This window comes from Gavialis gangeticus, unplaced genomic scaffold (assembly GCF_001723915.1).
Source record: "Gavialis gangeticus isolate Ggan-Ray unplaced genomic scaffold, GavGan_comp1, whole genome shotgun sequence".
Taxonomy (NCBI): Eukaryota; Metazoa; Chordata; order Crocodylia; family Gavialidae; genus Gavialis; species Gavialis gangeticus.
In genome coordinates, this window is record NW_017729027.1 from 14,519,036 (window position 1) to 14,529,773 (window position 10,738).

The window sequence follows — 10,738 nt, forward strand, 5'->3', positions numbered from 1 at the left end:
ATATATATATATATATGCATGCATAACAATGAATATGTGCCAAGAAAATGTTTATGGTCCCTGGTATAAAGAAAAAAATCTTAAATAATTAAAATTGAATATGTTAATGACTATACTTCATGTGTGACCCAGCTATAAGGCCTTGTTCCTGCAAAGTGCTTCATAGGATAAAGTTTTAACTGCATAAGCCAACATGAAAATATTGAACCATGACCATTACACATTGGTGGATAGATGAAACACCTTGCAGAAGAACAGCCTTGGCAGTTTGAAGTCTCTTAGAACTTGTAACACTGGCAAAGCATAGAGAGAAGGAAACAATGCTTTATGCATAAGGGAAGGAGATCAGCAGTCTATTATTTCCCAAATCAACTAACTGATAGTAAGAAAAATGTCTTTTCCCTTCTGGGATAACAAAATATGCAACCTGTTTTCAGATGAAAAAAAAGTCTAAACCAGGGGTTAGATGGATGGGGATGAAGAATGAACCAAGATGTATAAAGAGAACAACAATGAACCAAAATTCCGATTTACTCTTGCTAAGCACTTCCCCCTACCTGCTGTACCCTTTACTTAAATGAGCTAGTAAAAGGTGTTCAAAATCATATTCAAGTAATTCTTCTGCTGTGTATGTGGTCTGTTGACAAGATACATACCAAAAATCATAAGAAAAAAAAACAAAAAACACAAAAAACTTAGTTCCAAGTGTATGAGAATATTTTACAAGCTAATGACCACTGCCTTGTGCTCGTAAACACTCTGCTTATATGACCAAAGTTCTTTCATGTTCCCAATATTGCAAGTCAATAATAAAGAGTTAAACAGATCTCCTTGATAGGCTTCTATTTATCTGTATATAGAAAATTAATAATTCACTATGTTTATTTAGTTTTAAAGAAAAGTCAAAGTCAAAAGAACAAGCTTTGAATCATAACTACTTCAAAAATGTATTTCTGCACAATTTAAAAGAAAATACCCAATTTATTTAGAGAATTATTATATAGGAAAGAAGCAATGTACTGACCTTCTAGAAGTATTTTGATATAATCCAGGCAAAACTGTGAAAGATACAACTGTATTAGTATTATACGTTACTGAAATTCCACAATCCCTTCTCCCACCAAAATAAAACTTTAAGGACATGAAGGATTAACAACTCTACATTTAAAAATTACTTTAAATCAGGAAAGCTTGTGAATATTAAGAAACTAAGGAAATTGATTTCAAAAACTGAATACATTATACTTTAACAATCTGAACAAATGACCATATTCCCTTAAGTTCAATGTCTCTATAATGCCGATTGTTGAAAATATCTAGGACCCCCCCTTCCACTCTACATTTACTTTGATTTTCATTTAAAAGGTTTAAAATACCCTGAAAAATTTAATAAGCCAAGACCAATGCTACAGAGGAGAATGTCACTGCAGGCGACATGACTGGAAAACTGTCATAAAAAAAAAACTTAAAGTGAATAACTGCCAGGGAAGAAATAGATACCTCTTTATTAATTAAGGGCTTCTGACTTCCCTGACATATGGGCAGCTTTACACATGCTCCGGAGTGGGGGGTGGGGTGGGGGGAGGTGCTTTAAATAGAGAGGCTTTCGGAAGCCGCTCTAATTAAAAGTGCCCGCAGTGTCTCATACATTCAGTGGCCCATGCTTCAAAATGGTGGTAGGGGAGCTTTAACTAAAGGTAGTTCAAATGATATTTAAAAGCACCCCCCCATCACCATTTTGAAGTGCAGGGACACTGAATACACGTGACAGCAAAGCTGCTGGAGCCTGCTAATTAGCACGCTCCAGCAGTCTTGATTAAACATACTTACAGGCTGAGTGGTGCTACATTAGCCAGCATCACAACTGAAAGAGACCTGGGGGTCACGATCAACCATAAAATGAACGTGAGCCACCGGTGTGATGCTACAGTCGGGAAAGTGAACACCACTCTGGCATGCATCAACCAATGCATCACAAGCAAGACTAGGGGTGTCCTCCTGCTGTTCTACTCAGCATTGGTGAAGCTGCAGCTGGAATACTGTCTCCAGTTCTAGGAGCCGCAGTTCAAAAGTCCAAAGGATGACCACATAAATGAATACAGGTCTGAAGAACAGACCATACAAAGAGAGGCTGAGGGACTTGGTACTGTTCAGCCTGGAGAAGAGAAGACTCAGAGGGAACTTGGTGGCAGCCTTAAAGTATATAAAGGGGCAAACATCAGGGGCTAGGAGAACACCTGTTTACCAAGGCACCCCAGGGGAAGACTAGGAATAATAGTCGTAAGATGATAGAGGATCACTTCAGATTAGACATTAGGAAAAACTTCTTTATAGTTTGTGCATCCAGAGTCTGGAATAGACTCCCCCCCAGAGGTGGTACAATCAGCTTCCCTGGGGATCTTCGAAAAATGACTGAAGGCACACCTCACTGGGGTCATCTGACCTCAGCAGTCTTTCCTGCCTTAAGTAAGGGGGCTGGACCTGATGATCTCTAAGGTCCCTTCTAGCCCCTAACTTCTATGAATGAAATCGATTCTGACATATGCTAATTAGCACGCACCAGAGCAGGCACAGGGTACATGTATAGGTGCTCATTATGCATCATTAACTCACATGGATTTCAGTGGCAGTTGAGGGTGCTAGGTAACCCCCACCCCGAAAAGTACTTGACTACGTAAAAAAAGAAACAAATCTTACACAGTGGCAGGGAGGTATAAGCACTGTCTTACAACTGGGGATGAATCTGACTCTTCATTTTAGATAAAGGCAGACTTTTCTTTCTTACCAACATATAAAAGTGACACAATGCCCTTCCCTTCCCACCTTGAAAGGAGATCTTGCTTAGAAAAAAAATTAAAAAAAGAGATTTACTTACAATTACAGGTTCTGCCACCATTTTTCGCAGGGTTCCTATTCGTATGCTTCGACAATTTAGAATAACGCTTTCACAAGAGTTTTGGTAACTTAAAGAAACAGCTTCCGTTACAATTTCTTGAGAAGTAACTTTCCGACGTTTTATTGGAGTGTTAGATACAACATTGCCAAACTGCAAAGCAATTTTCAAGGTCAGAATGGCTCAATAGAATTAGCTCACAAAGATGCTGTCAATTCTTCTTAATGCTTAGAGTGTGTGTGAGAGAATTAATTATTAATTATATATATATATATTTTAAAAAGAAAAGACAAGACAAGTTTGTTCATATATGACTTTGTTGCAAAAAAATAAATTAAGGCTTGAAATATCCATCAAGGTTAAATCACGTGCAACCTTTACATTATAAAAAGGATTTGATTTACAGCCTGATCAGGTAACTTCCCCTCAGCCTTGATCAACAACACAAGGTGCTTGCTGTATTTCAGATATAAAGCTTTGGCATGTATACCATCCAAGACGTGAATCACTAGTCACTTTCGACATAGTTCCTAGTACGCATTGGAATGCTTTGCATTTAAAGTGCAATGGATATAAGATCATCACCAGGGAAGTAAATCTAACTCAGTGCAGTTGAACATTTTGCTACCCCTACTGCCTATGAAGAGACCTTTTTATTTTCCTAGCATGGCAAGCACCAATTTGTTTCTGTTTTAGTATGAAAAGTATAAAAGATTGATAGACAAATCATAACCAATATATTACAGATGAATGTTTCATACAAGAAAAAACTGACCAATATAAGCAGGCATGATTAAATACTAAAAACTGTATGTGTTACCTCTTCACACAGTTATTTGGGTAACGAAAAACTGTCAGCTTCTTGCACAATCTATAATACCAGTTGTAGTAGATACAATTCATAGCAGTTTCCTTGAATTGTGGCCAATGCACATTACTTACCAGGTATTTCAGTACACCTGTCATTCATTCAGCAAACATTATGCACCTCCCTCCCCCGCTCCAAGGTGGTCAATAAGACCCAACTGTTAACTGATTCTTTAAAACACTGGGGACAGGAATATGGCATCTGCACAGCTAGCAAGACTGAGGAAGGTTTTTAACAGCAGAAATAGCACTTCAGCGCCTAACTCCAGAGAACTGACAATACACTGTTTTCAAGTAGCTCAGATAATAAATTCAGAGGGGTAATAGATGAGTTGAAATGGAAATTTAAGAGCCACAACTGTACACAGCAGACTTTTCATTTGAATCAGTAAGAGCTCTCATTAGGAGACTTATTACAAGTTAACTAATATATTCTATTATGGCATCTAGTAAGTCTTGGTTACAGAGTATGGACTTTTAGAATCTCGACCCACACTACTGAAAATTCTTGGCTGGAATACTCAGCTCGCCCAAAAATAAAGGCCTTCCACCTTGGTTCTAAAATCCTGTATGTCAGGTGTTTTTAACCTTTTTGGATCATTGTACCCCCCGGTGGCTGTACAAAAGACAGTGCGCCCCCGGCTGCCAAGCGGTGGTGGGGGAGGGGGCCCTGTGGTCGGAGGCAGAGCAGCAGCAGCCAGTGCATGCAAGCTTCCCTTGCATCTGGCCAGGTGGGCGACACCTGCACAGCAGCGCAGGATGGTCCATGGTGGCACTCCGTCCCCGCTCACCCACGTGTACCTCCTAGGGCCTTTTCAAGTACAACCCCCGCTGTATACTATCAATATGTGCTTTCTGGATCTAATTCACAGAATTCTAATAGCCCAAGGGTCCAAGAAGCTTTAAGCAGTACCCAGTGTCCATTGGCCACCAAGGTTCAAAGAGTATTTATCCTTCCTGAAGCAAACAGTCAGAGGTTGTTATATCTTTATATACACTGAAATTCATCCTTTTTGGTCGTACTTAGGGTGCACTTTTTGTCCTTGCTGTCATGTCAAACTCTTGCAGTTGTGCACAGTAAACCCCACCCCACCAAAAAAACAAAAACAACAAAAAAAAACCAAACCTCAAAAAAACCAAAACCCAGCAACCAGGGTGCAATCCTAAATTTAAGTGCTATAAATTGCCATGGTTGAAGTATTAAATATTTTAAGTTCAATAAGGACCATCACTGTCCACTCTTCAAGATTTTTTATGCTAAAAGGTTATCCTTTCATTAATGTACATTCCACTTCATACTCTAAAATGGAAGAAAAGGTGTATAATTATATAGATCATTATTTTGTTCAGCACTGTACACAACAAAGGTTATGTCAGAAATGCTACATCATTAAAGCATGTACACACACACCCAGATGACTAAGTTTCAAAACATATAGGGAAGGAATAGTTCCTGACTATTAAAGATGAAATCATTTACAAAAAGTTATGGTAAAAGAGACTTTAAATTTTTTTATAATCTGAACCAAGTTATAATTAGGTACCTGATCTTTCATTCTTGCTTTTCTTGGCAATGTGATTGCAATTTCTGTATCAGTTACAATATTATTTAATCTCTGTTCTATTCCACAAGTATTTTCTTTTAATGCTGCCTCCACCTTTCCTGTAGAGGGTGCTGGGGAAGAACAGGCTGAATCGGCCGGGCGAGGTGAAATGCTTTCCATTCTGTTAGTGCTGCCATTATCCTCATCTTCCTCTTCATCATCACTGGACAAAACAACTAAAAACCAAAATCTAAAATGTAGCATCAGTTATGTATTTGCATGACTTAAGAGTTTTTTTTTAAATGACTATTAAATTACTTTTCCTTTTACATATTAAGTGTGCACAGGACCAAATATTATCCACAATATTAATTTTCTTGTCATTGAACCATAGGGTTAGAAGCAACCTAAAGGGTGAGGTGGTCCAAGCATTCTACAAATACAGGAATGCTACTCCTAAATCAAGCCTGATCAATCTGTTCCCAACGTCTTCTTGAAAACCTCCAGCAAAGTATATTTCACAATTTCCCTAGCAGTCTTTTTCACTGCCTCTCTGTTCTAACGAAGGGATTTTTGGCAAATACCTAATCTAAACCTACTTTGTTGCAATTTAAAGACATTGCCTTGCGTCCTGTTTTGTGTCTGCAGCAAGGGAGAAAAGTTGTTCTTTCTTCTTTACAGCAGCCTTTCATGTACTTAAAGGCTGCCATCTCATAACCCTCAATCACCTCTTCTGTAAGCAAAACAAGTCAGGTTCTCTCAACCTTTCCTCATACAGTTTCCCGTCCAACCTCTATTATTTTTGTTGCCCACCTTGGAACGCTAACTTCTCCACACACTTCTGAAAACTGTAGAGTCCAGGACTGCATATAATATAAGGCTTAAATCAGCATCCAATTAGAGTAGTACTATCGCCTCCCAGGTCTTATACCTAGGGACCTACCCAAATCGCAATTGTGCAGATTTCAGTAATATTGTGAAATCAGGTGATCTCCATGAAATCCGCAGGGGCAGGAAACTTACTAAAAATAAAATGCTGGCTCCCCAGTAAGGGCCATGAACCTTGCTTGATTGAAAGAGAGAGGCTTCCAGCATGATGGCAAGCAGGCAAGATGGCCGCCACCCTCACCAGTGACTGGCTGAGAGGGCTGCCTGTTTGGTGGAAAGGGGTGGGGCCACACAGCAGCAAGGGGCATGACTTCATGACAGACAGCTTTCAGCCAATCAATGTGGGGGGGAGGGCCACAGCCATGATAATCCACTGAAAGTGGCAGCTGGTGCCGCAATCGGCTTGTGAAATCAGCCAGCTGCCTCCAAGTTGGGTAGACCCCTACTTATACCTAATAGTCCTGTTGATGCAGCTCAAACACTACTGACTCTTGTGGATCACAGGATCAACATAACCCCAAAGATCCTTCTCAGTAATGCTGTCACCCAGCTAGTCACCTCCCATTTGTATTTGTGCTTTTGATTATCCTTCCCTAGATGCAACACACTGCATTGTGTTTTTGCATGTCTATTTGAAGTTTGCCATAGACTTGCTCTCATCATCTTCCAGAGGAAGCCGCATTTAAGATACTTACTTCTTAGTGTCACATAGTGAGTAGTACAATAAAGAGGTTTCAGATTTCACAGATGGATATAAGTGGAAATAACAATTTCTTTATTAAGAGAAATCATTCTGTTCAATAAGGAACTGGCAATGAACAGTACAAGTTCAATCAAATTTAACCCTCTTTTGTTAGAAAAAAATAGTTTTGAAAAGATCGTGTAGGACAGGCAAACATTAAAAACTGATTAAAGGAAGCAGATCTCGGACTATTCATACCTGAATGGAAGAATGATATAGTAAACTATGCATAAAAATCAGAAAACTCAAAAAACTTTTCAAGCCACTACTGCTACTGAACTAGGTCAGTCATTGAAAATTTGTGTTTTTCTACCCTGTACACACACAGCTTAATCAGGAAGTCCCTACCTCTACTTTTTCCCATACGGAGTGGTTTATAATCTCCAAAATTAACCATTTATCCCCTTCTATACTTTTCCCAGGCAAACTATCACAATTACTTTGTCAGTTGCTGAGATAAGAGATGTATTTGAATTCTAAGCAACTTTTAACTTGACTAAAATGTCAAGGTTCCACATTGCTATTCCTTCAAGGAAACTATAACTATCCTTATATAAAATTTCTTCAGTGAAACACTTTATAGGTCTGTGATTTTCATGGGTTACACTGAATCCTAAAATTTCTAATTATCACTTGTAAATATTTTAGAACAGGCTCAAAAAACCAGAGTGCTGGTTTCACTTGGTTCATAACAGGAATAAATTCATCCCAACACACAAACAGTATTTTCCTTCAACATTAAAACATAGTGGGAAAGTCATTCTTACAACCTATATGAAACTCCTATCTTCAAATAGCCAAAACCATTCAGTACCAAGTCTAATTGAGTTTATATTGCACAGATAGCCTCTCAGTACTGGAAGAGTAATGAGCAGGGATTCTGGTTCTCTCTGATAAACCAAAATTGGGGATTTTTTTAAAGTAACCTACAATCCACTTTTTTCCATGATTAGAATGTATGCCATTTTAATCGTGGAAGAATATGGGTTTTGTGTTTCTTTTTTTAAACTGGAAGTTGGGGATTTTTTTTTTTAATCAGAAAAAACCAGGATCCATGATAATGAGTAAAGTCTTGGATGATTAGAAAAGGGTAAATATAGTGCACATTAAGGGAGGGAAGAAGGCCGATCCAGGGAATTACAGACCAGTTAGTCTGACGTCAGCAGCTGGACAGATCATGAGGCAGGTCCTCAAGAAACCTATTTTGAAACACTTAGAGAACAAGGTGACTAGGAACAGCCAGCATGGATTCACCAAGAATAAGTCAGTCATCCTGACCAACTTGATTTCCTTCTAGAAGGTAACAGGCTCTTTGGACAGAGGGAGAGCAGTGATGTGATATTCCTCAACTTTAGCCAGACTTTTGGCACCAGTTCCCATGACATTCTCATAAACAAACTAAGGAAATACAGACTAGACAAAAGTACTGTAAGGAAGATTACAAAACTGGTTGGATCATCATGTTTAATGGTAGCCGTCACTGGCTCAAAGTCTAGTTGTGAACAGAGATCAAAAGTAGGGTTCTGCACAGGTCTATTCTGGGTCTAGTAGCACCTGTTAACATCTTCATTAAATGATCTGGACAAAGGGGTTGAGCGTACAATTAGCAAATCTGTGACACCAAGTTGAGTGAGGTTGCATATATTCTGGAGCATAGGACTAGGATCCGGAATGACCTGGATAAAGTGGAAAAAAGGTCCACAATCGACGAGATAAGATTCAGCAAGAAAAAAAGTCTGGCATTTGGGACAGAATAATTGCATACACAGATACAGACTGGGAAATGACTGGCTAGGTTGCAGTTCTGCAGAAAAGGGCCATGGGGTTACAGCGAACCATAAGCTGATTATGAGCCGACAGCATGCTTTTGTTGCAAAAAAAAGCCAACAGCACACTGGGTTGTATTAACAGGATTGTCACCTGGAAATCAAGGGAAGCAATTCTTCTACCCTATTTGACACTGGTGGGGTCTCGTCTTGAGTACTTTGTCCAATTTTGGTCCCACTTCAAGAAAGATGGACAGACTGGAAAGAGTCCAGCAGAGGGCAAGACAAATAATTAGAGGTCTGGGAAACATGATTTATGAGGAAAGGCGGAAAGAACGAGTGGCATTTACTTTGGAGAAAGAAGACTAAAAGGGAGATTTGAAAACAGTCTTCAAATACCTGAAAGGTTATTACAAAGAGGATGGGATACACTTTTCTCTGTGGCTGTAGGGAAGAGGACTAGGAGCCAGAGCCTCAACCTGGAGTAGAGAAACTTAAGCTGGAAATCAGAAACAACTTTGACTATGAAAGTGGTCAAGCACTGAAACCAGCTACCTAGAGAAGCTATGGAATCTTCATCCCTGGACATTTTCAGGAGCAACTTAGAAGCTTGACCTAGATTGCTTAGTCAGGGATGAGGCTGCCTTGAGCAGGGGACTGGACTAGGTGACCTCATGAGGTACCTTCTAGCTCTACTTCCCTTTGATCCTCCTAGTGTTATTGAAGTGGACCATTATATTTGTATAATACTTTATTAAGAAAACAGAGTTCAATGCCTTCAACCAAAACCAACAAAATGGTTTTCAATTTATAAGAATACAAATTCATATATGAATCTGAATATGAAGCCAATAAAATTACGAGCCCAAATACCTGAAATTCCTCAAACTGCAGTAAGACAAAGTATCTTTCACTATCAAGTCTGATTTTGAAAGTGTTAGCTGGAAAACAGTAGTGCATCCAACAGGGCAGAAGCTTTTGTAAGATGAAACCAATGGGCTAAAAATCATAAAATACTTTTTCCTAAATGAGTCGCAGGTATTCTCAGTGGTAATCTACTAAGAAATAATTAGTTGGTGATTTAATTTGTATAAGGATAGAAGAGGGTATTGGAAAAAAAAAAGTGGCCTTACAGACTAAGGCAGTATTTATTATCAATAAAGCAAAGAAAGTGAAAAGGACAGTTATGGAACAACTGGACAAGTTGGTAGAAAAGTGGAGAAGGATGGGGGCAACACAGTAATTCCAAGGCAAAATGTTTGTCTGTATCTTCTGTGGAACCATTCAACCATTAGAAATAGGTTTTTGAAAGTTAAGAATCAGATCATCAAAAATGTGGACCAAATAGTTTTAAAATATATTTTAAAAAATAATTCTTTGTTTTACCAACCCAGATTTTTCTCATCCATCAAAAAACACACCACAGTACTACTTAGGAGAGTACCTTAAAACAGAAGAATGAAGAAGTTAAAAAGAAAGAAACAAACAAAACCAGCAAAAGATTTTAAACACCAGGCAGCAAAAGGAATCATAATAAAGACGTTTCTTCTTCTTCGTAGGACATCTTGTAGGTTCAAAATGTATATCTAAATATGCAAAGACATACTTACTTGGATCATTTAGCTCAGATGGCCTCGTGTTCCTCTGCCTTAAGCTTCCTGTAATTTTAGGATTTTTTGGCCCGGTTATAAGAGAAACTTTTCCATTCGGTCGCAACATAGAATGTCCTACAATATCAGGACTCAGTATGGTATCAATTGGACCTTTTCCAATGGCAGAACCATAAAACTTCTTTGTGTTCAACCCTGTACCTGAAGATTTTTGTCCTATTGAGTTTTGATGTATTGACGATCGCGATAAAGGTCCCACGGGTTCATTTAATGTCACAGTTTGTCTCGAGATTCTTTGGAAATCCTTAGGAAAATCTTTTCCGCAATGCTGGCATTTGGTCTGATTTTCATTTCTCTTCTCACACCCACAGCAAAAAGTAGAATAATCAGTCTGTTCCAAAACCTACGGGGGGGGGGGGGGGGGGGGG

General features: G+C 38.8%; 1 protein-coding gene across 1 annotated transcript in view; it reads right to left on the minus strand.

Moving 5' to 3' along the window:
• Nucleotides 1–10,738, minus strand: part of SENP6 (SUMO1/sentrin specific peptidase 6) — a gene marked incomplete at its 5' end in the record, with an annotated part of 145,185 nt that overhangs the window by 60,054 nt on the left and 74,393 nt on the right. The window contains 4 exons of the mRNA XM_019520459.1: nucleotides 1,025–1,058; nucleotides 2,876–3,046; nucleotides 5,305–5,540; nucleotides 10,311–10,713. Of these exons, the coding sequence (XP_019376004.1) occupies nucleotides 1,025–1,058; nucleotides 2,876–3,046; nucleotides 5,305–5,540; nucleotides 10,311–10,713 (844 nt within the window). The remainder of the gene's footprint in view (nucleotides 1–1,024; nucleotides 1,059–2,875; nucleotides 3,047–5,304; nucleotides 5,541–10,310; nucleotides 10,714–10,738) is intronic.